The sequence below is a fragment of the Lipotes vexillifer genome, unplaced genomic scaffold (genome assembly GCF_000442215.2).
Source record: "Lipotes vexillifer unplaced genomic scaffold, Lipotes_vexillifer_v1.1 scaffold605, whole genome shotgun sequence".
Taxonomy (NCBI): domain Eukaryota; kingdom Metazoa; phylum Chordata; class Mammalia; order Artiodactyla; family Lipotidae; genus Lipotes; species Lipotes vexillifer.
Window position 1 is genome coordinate 1,729,058 of NW_006774406.1, and position 16,112 is coordinate 1,745,169.

A 16,112-nucleotide genomic window follows, 5' to 3' on the forward strand; every position below is an offset into this window, starting at 1 on the left:
GGGGGGGAGCCCTGCTGGGCCGGGGGGGGGGGTGGCGGGGGGGGGGTGGTCAACTAGGGTCAGAGGGCCAGGCCAGGTGGCTGATTAGCACACTTGACTCTGGCCCCGTCACAGGCATTTTTCTGACATGCATCCACCACCTGCAAGAGCTGTGAACGGTCAGAGCAGCAGAGGTGAGTGATACAAAGAGCCTGCCCCGCAGACCTCATGGTCTCCGGGAGCCACCGTCCCCACCTCAGCCTGTGCCTGCAGCCCGAGCCTGCCTGCTCGTGGCGGCGGGGTGAGCCTGTGACGGGGACCAGCAGCAGTGGGCAGCCCCTGCCTGCCGGGGAGAGTTATTCTAGAAAGCGGGACGGCGAGCACAGAGGCACAGAAGCACATCCCACCAGTAGGCGCGCGGGGACTGTGCCGAGAAACAGAGGCGGCTCCAGGGCCAAAGGGTGCAGGGGGCTTGTCTGGGAGGGGACACCTGAGCGGCATACAGCTGCAAGCCAAGGAACAGCAGCAGCTCAAGCAGAGACACACAGCTGGCGTGCTGCGGGCAGTGTCAGGGCGGCGGGCTGGGCGATGCCAGCTACAAACTGGCAGCTGCCATCTACCTCGACGAGGATTAAACCATGAGCCGCTGCAGCTGCTGACCTTCAACACCCCCTGAAACGAGTTCAGTGTGAACTCTGTGCTTTGGGAAAAACTGGCAAAACAGGTCTTCAGATAGTTAGATATTTTCAGGAGCTGATTTTATGAGCCCAATTCTTGTATCTCCTTGTGTCTAGAAAAGCACTAAAATCCTTCATGGTGACGTCTGCTCCTTGTCACTAGCAGTAAAACCTTCTGCAAAAAGTATGTGCTTGGTTGCACGTTTTGCCCTTCACCAAAACCACATCTATACCAACCTTCCCCCTACATCTTTCGAACAGTTTCTCAGAGCTATCTGAAATGCTGTCTTCTGGGCTATAGTCCCCATTTTGCCCCAAATTAAACTTAACTCACAACTCTCATGTTGTGCGTTATTTTTTCAGTTGAGAGCGAGCAGGGAAAAGAGCAAAAACCCTGGCGGGAGCCCCAGGTGAGGACCCCCAGGTGAGGGCTCCCAGGTGAGGGCCCCCAGGTGAGCACCCCCAGGTGAGGACTCCAGGGCAGGAGAGCGGCAAGAAAAAGGCCACTCTAACGCAACAGAACAGAGGACAAAATCCTGCGGGATGACGAGGATGAAGAGACAATTCATCTCCCTGAGGACATCAGACAAAGCTTTGGAGAGGTGTTGACCCTTGACTGCAAAGAACTTCACCTTCTGCCCAAATGCTGTGGCATAAACACTGGGCACAAGGAACGCAGAGCCCACCCAGAGGCCAAGGAGCCACCCCTGTAGACTAAGGAGAGAGGCAGGAGCAGACCAGAGGACAGAGGACAGGGCCACGGCCCACACTGGGGGCGAAGGAGCTGCAAGCTGTGCCGACCGACTGGGGAAGGCGCACGGGAGAGCTGCTGACACGCGTCTCATCAAACGACCAGAAAGCTACTGAACGACAGTGAGAATAACTTCATGTCTCTAGTGCTGTACATTTACGACTGCTATTGTGAGTTATAATAAGAAGTATATACTGAGTCTTCATCCCTGTCCTGGCACAGAGCTCCTAGAATCCTTGGAATTTCCTGTGTCTTCTGTTAACGTTAATGAGGTGACTTTTGGAAAGCATGGAAGGATGGGGGCCGGTGGCCAGGACAACCAATCATCAGAGGTTTGGAACTTCCAGACTTCCAGTCCAACCCCCCGAGCCCCAACCCCAGGGAGGGGAGAGGAGCTGGAAGTCAAGTTCAATCACCAATGGCCAATGATTTAATCAGTCGTGCCTCTGTAATGAAGCCTCCACAGAAACCCCAAAGGATGGCCAGGTTGGAGAAACCCTGGAGACTGGGGGAGAGTGGGGCCTGGGGAGGGCAGGGGAGCTCCGACCCCTCCCCCAGACCTCACCCCGCACATCTCTTCCACAGGCTGTTCCTGAGTTAGATCCTTTTATGATGAACCAGTGACCTAGCAGGTAAACTGTTCCTCTGAGTTCTGTGAGCCGCTCTAGCAAATCAAACCTAAGGAGAGGGTGGTGGGAACCTCCAGATCTACAGCCAGTCCCCCGGAAGCACAGGTGACCACCTGGACTTGTGACTGGTGTGTGAACTGGGGATGGGGATGGGGGGGCAGTCTTGTAGGACTGAGCCCTAACCTCCAGTAAACAGTGTTAGACTTGAGCTGAACCATGGGACACCTGGCTGGTGTCGGAGAATTGCTTGGTGTGGGTGAAAAACCCACACGCACATTGGAGCTGGGTGCAAAACATATTCAGATTTTTATTTTAAAGAACAGTAAAGTTCTTTCATTCGTAGTTTCATGGGGCTTATGTGGCCTGCTTTGTTTTTTTTTTTTTTTCAGTACGCGGGCCTCTCACTCTTGTGGCCTCTCCCGTTGCAGAGCACAGGCTCCGGACGCACAGGCTCAGCGGCTATGGCTCATGGGCCCAGCCGCTCCGCAGCATGTGGGATCTTCCCGGACCAGGGCACGAACCCATATCCCCTGCATTGGCAGCTGGACTCTCAACTGCTGCGCCACCTGGGAAGCCCCAAGGGCCTGCTTTTCTTAAGTCTAAGTCAGTCATTCTAAATTCTTCAAACTGTCCTACATGTCATTCCAAATTCGCTCAGAGATCAGCAGCCCCTTTACAGACAGTGCAATTATAACAAAGAACCATACTGGTTGTTTAAGCTTTAGGAATTAAAGTCAACTCCCAATTTTCTGGATCAATGAAGAGAAACGGTGGCCTAGGAAGCAAATGTGCCTGTGCTCTTCACCCATCCCTGCTCCTTCCTGTGGGGTCACTGAGCCCAGACAACCAGCAGCAGGCATTACGGTGGTCAAGGCATTTCACCTCCCAAGCCTGCGAGTCCCAGCGGTGAGGTAACTCGCCCAAAGGCACAGGCAGTCAGGGCAGAATGGAAATTTAAACCCAAGTTTTTCTAACTCTGAAGTCTATCATCTTGTTTCTCAAGCTCGCTAAATTTCCAAAGCAAAAAACATCCGGCATCCCATTGCCTTGTGGATTTGTGGGCAAATGATTAATAATATAATAAAAGAAATGACCTCTGTTTAAACAAATTTAGCATTGAATGTGACTGGGATTACAGTTTCCAAACGCTATGACTAAAAAGACTGCCAAAAGGCAATGCTGTAGCTGCCTGAAGTTGGCATGGGCTTTTGGTTCTGATATTTTTATATCTTTTTCAGGACATTCAGGGAATGCAAAGCACAACAGAAAGATCCTGACACCTTAGTGCTAAATCGTTAAGTATTTAATTTTGATTCTACTTGTAGAAAAAGTCCACCATGCAGGATTATATGTCAGAAAAAACAGGAAAATTGTGCCCGCATGGCCTAGGAAAAGGAGATCTCAATCCGGCAGTGGACACAAGGTGAAGTGCCGGTGAGCACCTGGCTGGTAACAGAGGCTAAGAGGAAGTCATTGTCACCTGATCCTACAAGCTGGCGCTCTTCCCAGCTGAATGGGGACATTCAAGTTTCACTCTCAAGAGGCTTTTCACAGTTACCTTTTCGAGAACTTACATTGTCCTTTGTGATTGAATATTATGAATTATTAAATATCATGGTCTCGGCCAAAATACACTGCACAAACATTTCTACAGAAGTATGGGGCTATACAGCATGTAGTACATCTTGGCTCGGTTTCTGCAGTGAGTATAAATATGTTGATTGAATGACATTAGAAATAGATACAAACTCATTTACAAAAACAAAATTTTAATTAAGTCTAATAAAATGTGCATGAGAGGGCTTCCCTGGTGGCGCAGTGGTTGAGAGTCCGCCTGCCGATGCAGGGGACACGGGTTCGTGCCCCGGTCTGGGAAGATCCCACATGCCGCGGAGCGGCTGGGCCCGTGAGCCATGGCCGCTGAGCCTGCGCGTCCGGAGCCTGTGCTCTGCAATGGGAGAGGCCACAGCAGTGAGAGGCCCGCGTACGACAAAAAAAAAAATGTGCATGAGAACCAACAAATTCTAATTGATCTTGTTACTTGTGGCATTTCCATCTTTGAGCCACGGCTCTCCCTCCACTGGCCCAAGTCCCCTGTGCTCTTCTGAACCCAGGTCAACACCATTCTGAAAGCCTCGGCAGACCAGCCCTACGTCATTCTGCTCTGTCTTCAAAAGCACATTAACAATCTACATTTAGTGTTGCTCATTCATAGGCAGCTACACGATTTTACTCTATTTCATCCCCTTCTAAACTGCACATCCCTCAGACATAAATTGGGAGGTCGCTGAAGAAAGAAAAAGCTCATCTATTATATTTTTATATACTTTATTCCTCTGTTTCCCAGGCATTTATCATAATTCTGAGCTACAAATCTGTTGAAAAAGGGTCAAAGGAAAATATTCATAAAGAAAAACAGATGAGAAGAATCTATTTAAAAACTGTCTACCTCATATTTTCTTTGATTGCTCTTGTTTTCACAGAACACCCCTTGTAGACAACCTGCTGTGCTATCTTTTGTGAAAATTCACTAGAGTAAATCAATAAAACAGGTGAAGTTCAAGTCAGGTTCTGCCTCCACAAAATGATAGGGTAGATCGCATGATCTCTAAGCCTTTTTCCAGGGACTTTCCTGGTGGTGCAGTGGTTAAGAATCCGCCTGCCAATGCAGGGGACATGGGTTCAAGCCTTGGTACGGGAAGATCCCACATGCCGCGGAGCGACTAAGCCTGTGCGTCACAACTACGGAGACTGCGCCCTAGAGCCCACGAGCCACAACTACTGAGCCTGCGAACCACAACTACTGAGGCTGCATACCACAACTACTGAAGCCTGCATACCTGAAGCCTATGCTCCGCAACGGGTGAGGCTGCCGCGGTGAGAGGCATGTGCACCGTGGCAGGGAGTGAGCAACTGGAGGGAGACTGCACGCAGCAGCGACGACTCAATGCAGCCAAAATTAAATAAGTTAAAATAAAAATTAAGCCTTTTTCCAAGCCCTAAATGTTTAGTAGTCTTTGCAATGTTTGATCAATAAAGCTATCATATTATATATAATAAAGCACTGAAGGCAATTGTGGAATCACATAAATATCACAAAAGTAAAACAACAGAGTACAAACAATGTCTGAAAGTTAAAATATCTGAAAATACCTTAAAATATCTGAAAATTAATGTTGGTAAGATGACTTTACTGCTCACATGTGATAAAATGCTCTGTGTGGTTTTATAGATCTACTTACAAAATGTATTGGGTTGGCCAAAAAGTTGGTTCAGATTTTTAGTAAGATGGTATGGAAAATCCGAACGAACTTTTTGGCCAACCCAATAATTACTTTGATCTGATTATCAAAGATATTGGACATACATATTTGGTTTGAATTGTATGAGTAAATAAGATCAATGCTTTGAATTAAAATAGCATGGGCAGTAAAAGATGATTTGATGTGGTTGTTTGTACAAATACACCCACAAGAGACGGGACAGGAATGAAGAGGCTACATGCGGTCCATACTGCGGAGCAAGTGCCCCTGCCAGCTCCCCACCACACAGGCATCTGACACCGACTGCAGGGTGTGACTTTCTGTAAACAAAGTTCAGAGAGCAGGGTGTAGCTGACATATTGCCTTCAGAATCTTATGAGGCCAATGTTCATGGCACCATGAGTCATTCTGTTTAGTATAAATGAAGTAATTCTGTTCTTGGTGGAAAACGGTGGAAGGGTAAGGCATGAGGTGAGCAGAGGACAGACTGCGACAGGCCTGGTACATGTGAAGGAGTCTCAAGTCTAAAGATACTGCTAAGAGGTTAGATTTGGGTTTTACACAGACTATTACAGCAAAGAAATGAGACAAGATAGTTAGGAAGCTGTTGCAACATCAATGCTAGACCGTCAAATTTTGTTTTGCTGGAGGACCTAGACAAACCATTTGTCTTTACTTTCCAGTGGAAAAAGATTCTGTGATAAATAAGTAGGCAAATAAATACTGGAGTAGGAGTGTGTGTGTGTGTGTGTGTGTGTGTGTGTGTGTGTGTGTGTGTATTTTTGCTTTAACGATGGGGCCATGGATGATATATATTGAACCACACTATGAACATGTCTTAAAGTCTAGGTATTTAAAAATTAATAAGACTAATGATGCAGATATGAATAATTACAAAAAATAGGGTTAAACAAGTAACCTATAATAAAACTGTATTAATAATAATTAATCCAAACAAACACATTTATAACCAAAAAGCAAGCACAGCAGTAATACAATATCATGACCAACTGAAGATATCCAATTCCCCCAAATAATAGGGATTCCAATTACTTAAGTGCACATACTCAAAATAGGAGTCTTATAATATTGCCAGGAATACAGGAAAGCCTAACTTAAGAAAAAAACTAAATTTAAGTATTTGGAAAACTCTAGTCACCTATTCATTTTAGCACAATTTCGAATTTTGTAATCCTTAATAATTCACATAGTTTTAGGTAAAAATGAAAATCTATAGAATGTTACATTATTTTCTGATAGCAGCTAACACTAATTGAGCACATCCTGTGGGCCAGGCAGTTTTTGAGATGTTATGCACGAATTTATCTCATTTCATCATTACAGATGATGAGACTGACACATTAATATCACTTCCATTTTCTAGATGAGGAAACAGGCACAGATCACACAGCTAAGCAAAGCAGTGATACTGAGATTCACATGTCAGCATTCTGACTCCAGATTTCACACGCTCAACTGCTAGGCAATCCTGCCTCTAGAGCCTGAATTTTTAGATTGGGAGGATCAGTGTGACTCACTAACCAGCAAATTGCAGGTCATATTTTGCAAACCATTTGTACCTATGATGAGAACTCAAATGCAATGGTACTGGGAAGGGGAAGAAGGGGTCAGAGATGGGTTCTGAGAAATTAAGAAAGAGAACCATCAAGACTTGATGACTGGCTGATGTGTGGGGTGAGGGAGGGGTAGGGAGGGAGCAGAGTCTAGAATGACTGCATGGGAAGCAGCAACTTTGGAATCAAGTAGCAACTACAGTAGAAAGACAAGCTTTTGGCTTGGGATGGAGCTGAGGTTCGATCCATAGACTTTGCGAAGCTTCTGAGACATTTGGGTCGAGAAGCCAGGTAGGCAGCCTGACCAAGGAACAGGTAATGGGTGAGGCAGAATGAAGACAGCTGTCTCCGTACCTGAAACGCTGATCCGGGCCCATCTCCCTTGAAATCCCTACTTGAGAAGCTTACTGGGATGAGGGACAGAATGTGCGTGCTGGTGGGTGGTGGGTGGTTGACATCAACCAAGAGACACCTCCCTGTCAAGATGGGATGCAAGATCAAGGAGAAGAGAAAGTGGGATCAGCAAAAAGCACAGAGCAAATATGCTAACCCTTCCCCCTCCATGGAACTGACCTTGTTCTCCCTGTTTTACACTCTCTGTATGCAGACCCTGCACTTGCTAATACACTGTAAGTTACATGAGGACCTGCACCTCATCCATGTGTAGCTTTTGAAGAAACTAGCACAATGTCAAAATGTTTGTCAAGTTATTAAGTCAGTAATTCTCCTTATTTCTAAAAGAAGTTAAGGAACTCTTTCAAAGACGCAGTTAATCCTTTAGATCTAAGGTTCAAGCACCATTGGGCTGGTTCATCCTCATTAACAGGATAGAAGGTTACCTTCACGCCAAGAAACCAAAGGGAGGACAACAGAAGCAGTGGGGGAACAAAGCAAACATAAGGATGGAGAGTGCTCGCAAAATGTCTGAAACTAGTTATTAGTCATGTCAGCCTAATCTGATCAGAGGGATCCTGCAGATGAAAGAATAAAATATTTTGGTTCGAGGTTTATTAGAATTTAGAATGGTTAATTACCTCCTTAACTTTAAGTACCTAGAAAGACAGAAATAATGAAGATACCGACATGACAGAAGGTTGTCTTTCTTCCAATTTTTACAACTAAAATTTTTTTAATTGCTGAAGTTTAAAATACTTCTGTTCTTCTAAAACTTTTTGAAACCTACTCTATAAAACAAAATCAATTAAGATAAGATGTTTAAGAAAACAAAAAGCACTTCAGCTAAAAGCGAAGGCCCAAATTAGATGGATTTAGACCTGGCTCAGTTTTCCAAACTAAAATGTGGAAAACAAAGATTCTGCCACACAACATTATCAAAATAATTCCTTAATGTTGATAACGCTTCATTTATATAGAGCATGTCTTTTGAGGCTTAATTGTGAATAACTGGCTTTCAGTGTAGCTATAGCACTGATTAATCAATTCACCTATGTGATATTGAGCTTTAAAATACTTATAATGACATGAAATAAACAGCATTAAGATAGGCTCCAGGCTAAGTATTTAAAAAGCAACAACACAAAGAGCAAGATACTCACGATGCGGCACTTCCAGGGGATGACCAGTGACGTCACACCATCCGACTGGGTGAATGTCAGGGCTGTCTGTATCCATCCAGTAGTCATATTTGTGGTCCCAGGAATCAAAATGGACCTATTGGAAGTGAGAATTTAGTAATCAGTATATCACTATGCCTGTGTCAAAATATTAGAGAACATACCTCTGAAACTGAGATTAAAATTGTTGTAATCTCACATTACAGCTGAAACAATATTGACACTGTGCTACGAAACAGCTTTCTAATCTAACCACCAAAGGCTGTTGTACCAATTTTTCCAAAAAATTAAAAAAGTTGTTACATTAAAAAATCTGTCAGGACTTCCCTGGTGGCACAGTGGTTAAGAATCCACCTGCCAATGCAGGGGACACGGGTTCGATCCCTGGCCCAGGAAGATCCCACATGCAGTGGAGCAAACTAAGCCCGTGAACCACAACTACTGAGCCCACGGGCCACAACTACTGAAGCCCATGTGCCTAGAGCCTGTACTCCACAACAAGAGAAGCCACTGCAATCAGAGGCCCACACACCACAACGAAGAGTAGCCCCCGCTTGCTGCAACTAGAGGAAGCCCGCGTGCAGCAATGAGGACCCAACACAGCCAAAAGTAAATAAATAAATTTATAAAAATAAATAAATAAAAATAAAAAATCTGTCAAGGATTGATTAGAATTTGAAAGGATAGGACAAATCTGTTTTCCCATCTAAGATATTCTATGATGTTGTTGAGAGAACACTTCCTGTTTTGTAGCCACTGCAAGAACAATGTCAGCATCCTCAACAATGAGAGTCACCATCTGACACCAGTATAAACCTTACACTGACAGGAAATATATGGAGTAGAGTAAAAGGAAGCAATAAATGTCAAAATCCTGACAAATGAGAGATAGGGCCATTGAACCGAAAGAGGCAAAGAAAGCAGATAATAAGTGCTGCTAAGGTAGAAGGATTAAGAGCTATCTTAACAGCTATTAAAGAATGAAGTGTAAGTTGTCAGGAAACCTGAGGACACGACAAGGTAGAGCCCGATCCAGCAAGCCTACTGGTTATCACTGTTTCACATCTCACCTACAAAACACACACACACACGCACACACACACACACAAACACACACTTACTTCACATATATACAAATAAGTCTGAGAATAATTAAAATAAAACCCAATTTCTGAAACAAAAAGCAATTACTTCTGAAACTTATCACACTCCATGTTCTACAAGTTTCATAACTTGAAAGAATCAAATTTATTTGGGAAGCCAAAAAAAAAAAAGAATGGTAGTATTTCATTGTTAAATAACTTTACTTATTCTCTCATGTATTTTCTATCAATTAAAAGGAGAATCTATCCTTCTCAGTGCAAAAAAAAAATTCCTCATTAATTCATACTTTGAATGAAAAAAGCAAGATGTATAGTGTTATAATAAACTGAGATGTAAGTATTATTACCCCCCCCCCCAAAGAAAGAAAGGTAAAATTGTATGGAGTAAGTGCCAAATAAAATCCCAACATTTTTTTCTCAAGATCCATCTTTCCAAGTAAGTGGTTCTCAAAGTGTGGTTCCCACACCAGCAGCATCAGTTATCACCTGGACAATGCAAATTGTCAGGCCCCAATCCAATCCTACTGAATCAGAAACACTAAAGGATGGGGCCTAAGGGTCTCTGTGTAGACGAGTCCTCCAGATACATCTGATGCAAGCTTAAGTTTGAGAACCAGTAATCTCAGGAGCAACGTTCAAAACAATACTTCTACCACACTGAGGCTTCTGCACATGACAGAGTAACAACTATAAAACTGGACAAAATATATGAAGTGGTGATTTCAGACACTGGACAACAGGCAGCACAGAAATGTGAAACCTAAGTACACCAAGATGAGCCCTGAATGTCAGCCTGGAGACCATTTCCTCCCAGCAGCACAGGGAGGAGAAACATAAAAAAGGAGTTGGGCTGTGCTGAGGAGACAAAGATTATAGTTCAGAGCTGAGGAAGCAGCTGGAAATTGGAGGACAAAGACTGGAGAAGACAGAGCTCCAAGAAGGGGACCCCAGAAATCTAGGTGGGCTACTCACAGGACCTTGGCCAAGGGCTGGACTGCACATGTGCAAGATGAGACTTGGTGAAGCCAAGCAGAGAGCAGCTGATACAGAGCTGAGAGTGAGAAAAAGACACTAGAGGACACACATTACTGGGAGAGTAGAGAGACCAGAGTGGAGAGAGCTCAATAATACCATGAGAATTTGACCAAGACACCGAAAAGTCCATAGTGTTGGAGTCAAAACCATGTCCTACATAAGGGCTACTCTAGACCAGCCCTAAAAAAGGCTAAAATTAAGCCTCAACAAGATTAAGAAACCACCAGTAATTAACTGTCTGATAAAACAAACTACCCTTTTTAAAGGATGACAAATACTCCCAACTCTGTACACTGTATCATTCATAATGTCCAATATAGAATAAAAATTTATTAGACATGCAAATAGTCAGGTGAATGTGAGCCATACTCATTTTTTTAAAAAAAGCAGTCAATAGAAAGAGACCCTGAGTTGACCCAGATGTTGTAGCTAGCAGAAAACATCTATTTGTTGTTGGGACTTTAGCTATCAAAATAGGCTCAAGGGTTTAAAGGAAAAATGGTCTTGATGAGGGAACAGATAGGAAATCTGGGCAGTGAAATGGAAACTATAAAAGAGAAACAAATGGAAATTCTACAACTGAAAAGCAAAATTAAAAAGTTTCTGGATGGGCTTAAGAGACTGTAGCTGGCATGATAAAAAGGTGAGTGAACATGAAAACAGATTCATAGAAATTATTAATCTCAAGTATACACAATAAAAGATTTCAAAAAAAAAAAATGGGGGCTTCCCTGGCGGCGCAGTGGTTGAGAGTCCGCCTGCCGACGCAGAGGACCCGGGTTCGTGCCCCAGTCTGGGAAGATCCCACATGCCGCAGAGCGGCTGGGCCCGTGAACCATGGCCACTGAGCCTGCGCGTCCGGAGCCTGTGCTCCTCAACGGGAGAGGCCACAATAGTGAGAGGACCGTGTACAGCAAAAAAAAAAAAAAAAAAAAGATTTTAAAAAATGAAAAGAGCCCAAGTACTTATGAGATAATATCAACTGGTCTAACATACATGTATCAGTATTTGGGGTTCAGAAGGAGAGGTGAACATGGAGCATAAATAATAGCCAAACAAGACAAAAGTTGAAAGAATAATGTCAAAAAATCTCCCTATTTTGGCCCCAAATGCCAATTTATAAGCTTAAGAAGAACAGCAAAACCCAAGCAAAATAAATAGAAAGGGAAAAAAAAAACTAGGCAAATCATAGTCAAACTACTGAAAATGAAAGACAAAGGAAAACATCTTGAAAGCAGTCAGAGAAGCACAACAAATTACATACAGAGGAACCATGACAGGAGTGTCAGCCAACCTCTAATCAGAGACAGCAGAGGCATGGAGACAATGAAATGACACCGTCAAAGCACAGAGAGGAAAAACACTGTCAACCTAAGATTTTAAATTTTATAAAAATATCCTTCAAAAAGGAGTAAAATAAAGGAATTTTATTTTACTGAAAAAACTGAAAAAGTAATCACCTATGGATTTGCACTACAAGAAATATTGCAGGAAGTATTTCAGCCTGAAAGTAAATATTACCAGGTGGAACAACAATTTTGGAAAAAAAATGAACAAAGTCGGAAAACCCATTCTATCTGAGCTCTACACTTACTGTAACGCCACAGTCTTAAGACAGTGTTGTTCTGGCATAAGGATAGACAAATATATTTTTGGAACAGAATAGTGTACATATATTGACATATATATACAGTCAATTGCTCTTCAACAAGCACAAGGGCATTCAATAAGGAAAGGCCAGTCTTTTCAGCAAACGGTACTAGACCCAATGGATATCCACTTGTGAAAACAAAATGAACCCACTGACAACTACCTCACATCCCACGTACAAATTAGTCTGAAATGGATTATAGACCTAAACATAAAAGCTAAAACTATCAAACTCAGGAAGAAACTTAAGATAAAATCTTTATAATAGTAAGATAGTCAAGAATTTCTTAACATAAAAACAGCACTACCCATAAATGAATAAACTGATAAATTCAGTTGTCATCATAATAAAAAACTTAAGTTCTTCAAAATCATCATTAATAAACAGGAAAACTAAACCATAGGCATTTGAAATACATTTACCTTAGAAAAGACTTAACAACCCAATAAATAATGGGTAAAAGACTTGAAGCTTCTTGGAAAAAAGAAGGTTCATGAATGGTCAATAAGCAGATTAAAAAATACTCAACATCCTTATTCGTAAGAGAAACCAAAATGACTGACGCCAATTACTGGCAAGGCTGTGGAGCTCCCAGAACATTCATACAATGTCAGTGGGGCAGTAAAATTGTACAATCACTTTAGGAAATGGTTTACTAACGTTTAATTGTAAATCTAAATATGTGCCTACTCTGCGATGCCTGGAAATTCCACCCAAAACAGATGAAAATACAAAGCCGTGTGAACAAGTATTCCTTGAGGTTTCATTCAGAACAGCCAAAAGCTGGAAACAACCTAAATGCCCAACCCCAGGTGAATATCCATTCACAAACAAGTGTGGTAATATGCATACAATGACCACTGTCACCAATAAAAAAGGATGAACTGTTGATTCACACATGAACATGCATCAGTCAAACAGATACCATGTTGAGCAGAGAGGACAGACTCGGGAGAGTACACACTGTGTGTTTCCGTTGATGAGAAGCTTGACAACAGTCACAGAAAGGCCTGGCTGTCTCGGAGGGGGCGGGGAGCAGCTCTGACCACAAAGGAGCACAAAGGAACCTTCTGTGGGTTTGGAAACATTCCAAATCTTGATTGGGGTGGTTGTTATATAGGATATACATTTCTCAAACTCATCAAAATCCACACCTAAAATCTGTACATTTTACTGTTTGTAAATTATATCTCAATAGAGCTATTAACTTTTAAAATATTTCTACATTCAGCTGCTGTCATACAGGGCTGGCTGTTCTGATCTGGTACTATATTTATTTATGGTGATATTTCAGCACTCTGGACACAGCCAAACTGCATGTGACTGCCAGTACCAGGCAACTAAGCAGTCCAGCTGTGAAAGGGCAAAACTGGCATCCTTTCCAGAATGACACCTGCTGCTTTGGATTTACCAGTAGACAGAAGTTTATGTTAAGTGTGTATAATGTAGTGAAGGAGAAAGAGATAATTTTCTCAAGCTTTTAATATTTCAACCCTTTCAATGTCCTTCTCTTTTAATTTTGCAATGCAATTGTTTATGTTTCAAAAGCATGGAAACCACCTCTAAACACAAACAAGGCAGGTCAAGCGCTCCAGCCAGATCCCGCGTACAGGAGAGCAAGGCCTTTCTATTTCAGCTATTGGACCCGAACCTGGGAATCCTACTGTGGACTTTAGGTCTAAAACCGAAACAGTAAAAAGATAATATCTTAAAAAAATGTTTCGAAAGCAGATAGACGGGACTTTTTTATGTACTCTATTCAACATTTTCCCCTTATGTTCATTAAGAAATATTAAATTATTCTTTCCAAGGCTGTATGTAATTACTTACAAAGAAAACAGTAGAAATTTGAAATACCCCTTCCTAATCCAATGATATGAGGCACTCTTCCCTACAAGGGCCATCTAAACTTGGAATATATAACCAAATTCTGTATTCATATGTGTCTTTATGAAAGATAATTTCATATCTTTGGATCTTCATAACTTTGGAGGAAAATCGAATTTTAAGAATTCTAACCAGATGGTCATGTTACTGAAGGAGAGTGGCACTTTAAGGATATTTACAAAGAGTCCTTTTGTAAAGCAAAAAATAATTTTGAAAACCAAATCATCTCCAGCACTGTATTTCATACATTTATGATTTTTCACGTATTTGGACTTGCATAAAGCTAAGTAAATATAGAGAGCCTTCTTGCTCAGATTTTGATAAACTGGAAAACAAAGGTCAGAAAATCAAATTGGCCACTGTCTCAAGTTCTTATCCCTAAACAGACAGTGATGCTTCCTGATGGTATTACCACTATATGCATTAGTTATCAAATGGTTGGTAAAATAACTTGGACACTTAAGCACCAGATCAGCATATAAAAAACCAAGGGCGAATCCTTCGTGTAAGCCCAGAGCTGGCCATCTTCTGGACTGGCACTGTCCTTCGGGCTTTGCCTCATCATTTACCATCCAGAACCCACACCGGGGACTTTCCCCAGGCCCCGGAGCTTGGTCACTCTGCCTCCGTCATCCTGCCGCCCTCAAGACTCCTGGCATCTTGGCTCACACACTGTCACACCTCGAAAACCATCAGCTGAGTAAGATGCACGATGGTAATTATCACTGCTTGTTGCCCCTTTGGGCAGCTGGAAAATGAGCAGTTATTTATCTATCGAGGAACAGGGGAGCTAAATTTAATACTCAATCACAACAACTTTATTAGCCTAAGTGATTATTATACTTGTTTGCTCCTGCTATATGGTTTTAAAATTTTTAATTTCCATTTTAACAGCCTTACTGGATATGTATATTTTATTGTCAGAGGCCTCAAATCTATTTTTAAAGGCTTATGGTGAATGAATTATAAGCACTTATAGGTATGATGTGAACTTATTTAGAAAGAGGCTCTACTGCACCTGAACCTGTCTACCTTTAAATGAATACATTTTCAGTTAACTAGACTTAGACTTAAATTTCATTCTAGAAAGAAGAACTGAGTTTTCATATATTATTCCAATACCCATTACTCATAACTAGTGGTGCTAATAAGACCACAGTAAATCTTGCTTCCAATGGTGCAGAGCTCTGCTGTGGATCGGGTGGGGGACACAGGAATAGCACTGAGGACAGACATCTGTTCGGGGAAGGACAAGAATGCTCGTATCGCGCCTTCAAAACACTCCACGGTCTAAGAGCAGGCACATCTGGTAAGGCAAAGGGATTCACTTTTGTTGTGTGCCTACATATTCCAGGCAGAGTTGTAAAATATATATATATTCTCATTTAATGACCACTATACATTGTTTTCATAGATGATGAAAAGGAACGTTTTAGGAGGTTTGCAGAGATCAGACCGTCAGTAAACGGCAAAGCCAGATTTAAGCTGAGAACAGTTTACTGAGACAACCATCCAAGAATAAAAACTGTGAGGCTATTTGGGAACAGTCTATCTAAGAGTCTATTGTAGCAGAGGTAAACTACATTTTTAAAATATAAAAAGGCATTTTCTGCCATTTGCAGTGACACAGATAGACGTAGAGATTGTTATACAAGAGTGAAGTTAAGTCAGAAAGAGAAAGACAAATATCGTATAATACTGCTTATATGTGGAATCTAGAAAAGTGGTACAGATGAACTTATTTGCAAAGCAGAAACAGAGTCACAGATGTAGAAAGCAAACTTATGGTTAACAAGGGGGGGAAAGGGGGTGGGATGAACTGGGAGATTGGGATTGACATATACACACTACTATGTATAAAATAGATAACTAATGAGAACCTTCTGTATAGCACAGGGAACTCTACTCAAAAGCTCCGTCGTGACCTAAATGGGAAGGAAATCTAAAAAAGAGTGGATATGTGTATACGTATAACTGACTCACTTTGCT

General features: G+C 42.2%; 1 protein-coding gene across 1 annotated transcript in view; it reads right to left on the minus strand.

The window, feature by feature from the left end:
- The window catches only part of L3MBTL4 (L3MBTL histone methyl-lysine binding protein 4), a 431,526-nt gene that overhangs the window by 222,487 nt on the left and 192,927 nt on the right, over positions 1 to 16,112 (minus strand). The window contains exon 14 of the mRNA XM_007449164.1: positions 8,430 to 8,544. Within this exon, the coding sequence (XP_007449226.1) occupies positions 8,430 to 8,544 (115 nt within the window). The remainder of the gene's footprint in view (positions 1 to 8,429; positions 8,545 to 16,112) is intronic.